This window comes from Kickxella alabastrina (assembly GCF_025024165.1).
Source record: "Kickxella alabastrina strain RSA 675 chromosome Unknown BX661scaffold_143, whole genome shotgun sequence".
Taxonomy (NCBI): domain Eukaryota; kingdom Fungi; phylum Kickxellomycota; class Kickxellomycetes; order Kickxellales; family Kickxellaceae; genus Kickxella; species Kickxella alabastrina.
In genome coordinates this window covers 1-1,612 of record NW_026251614.1, presented here as the reverse complement: position 1 = coordinate 1,612, position 1,612 = coordinate 1, and the positions used below count along the sequence as shown (strand labels likewise).

Sequence of the window (1,612 nt, the reverse complement as noted above, 5' to 3'; positions counted from 1 at the left end):
TACATAACATCATTCCATCTCATCTCATCAACTACTAACATATATTCCATTTATATACAGATAAACATATTTTATTATTTATTCATTCAGCATGCGTTTCGTCGTCAAACTTTTGCCTGCTTTGGTGCTATGATAAAAAATATCAATTAAATGTGTGGTGCCCAACACACATTTCAAGGCACTACCCTTTTCAAGAATCAAGATCGCCCTCATGGCCACTATACACATTTCTGTTATTGCTGGCTGACATCAAGGAAGACCATGATGTTTACAGCGCTGCCCACACAGCGCTGCCCCCTTTTTCAGTTAAGTAATTTTTAAGGCTTGAATATATCGATTTAGACCCACATTTTTATAGAGCACGACAAAATGAACTATGAGAAAGCTCACCGATTAACAACCTCCACTGTTCATATTCACTAGTATTTATATTGCTCGTATGGGTATTTCCGCATATCCGAGTAGGAAACTGACTGGTTATTGATCCATTGAGCAATCACTGGGGACAAGCCGGGTTTAATTGCGTTACACCTGGTCCTTGCCACGCTTTTTCCGTCATTTTCTGCTAATGCTGAGTTAATTTATTCTTACTTTCACGACACTTGTGCAAGCGACATGGTACTGCTGCTAATCTTTCTCCACGAAACAGGCGCTATTAGATGGGACTTAGCAAGCTGTCAAAATTATAGCCCGGGCCACGGCATTTTAGCTGGCATCATAAACGTTAACACTGCTAATGGTGACCTATGGCAGGTAGTAAGTTCACCAGGTCTACTTCAAATATCACCCAGTTTGCAGACTTTGGAGCTATATTGAAATAAAGAGTAGAGTCTGGAAGTGGTCCAACAAAAGAACTTGAAACATCTTGTAATATATGGAAGTCATTTGGCAAAGACATTGCTTTTAGAAATACACAATATGATATATATGAAGAGATATCTAATTCGTGCATATAAAAATAGTTATGCATTTAATATAACACTCAGTGTCAGCAAAGCAGCTATACTAGACACTGCTGTTACATGTGGAACTGGCGGTGACAAAACCAGCCTTGGTGGCGTGATAAAGGAGACCGAAAATATGGTTATGAGCAATATGACTGGCAATTCTGGATACAATCTTTGTAATAAAACTTATTCGTACTAACTAATTTTATTAAAAATCCACTATAAGGGAGCTTAAAGAGCTCCGCTTATCTATTCGAAACTATCGCCCGTGAAAATAGAAATCGCGATCGTAAACAATCACAATTTCAAACAATCACAAATTCCCAATTGCGATTGTCACGTGACATCGCAATAATTGATGTCACAATCTTCCTGCTAATGGGTATCAAATAGACGAAATTAAATGACTGAAGATGTTTCTCAATGTCAGGGCCAAGTATGCCAAGCCTGAGAAGGCCTTTATCAAGCCAATAAAGTATATCATTGACAATAAACAGCCATACATACGGAGATATAATAGTAAGACATAAAATGTACTTGACAGCAATGGGTTAAAATTAAATACCTTGTGCGATTGATAACCCTTCATTAAAGTAACATTAAAAAATGTTGGCTATATTCACGCGGTTGAAATCACTAATTAGAGCTGCATACACATAATTAAT

At 37.4% G+C, this 1,612-nt stretch overlaps 1 protein-coding gene across 1 annotated transcript; it reads right to left on the bottom strand.

Moving 5' to 3' along the window:
• Nucleotides 1-1,229: 1,229 nt before the first annotated feature.
• Nucleotides 1,230-1,612, bottom strand: BX661DRAFT_34167 (uncharacterized protein). Its single transcript, XM_051539093.1, has one exon. It carries the CDS (start codon nt 1,534-1,536, stop codon nt 1,333-1,335), a length of 204 nt encoding a protein of 67 aa, XP_051388388.1. The 5' UTR covers nt 1,537-1,612; the 3' UTR covers nt 1,230-1,332.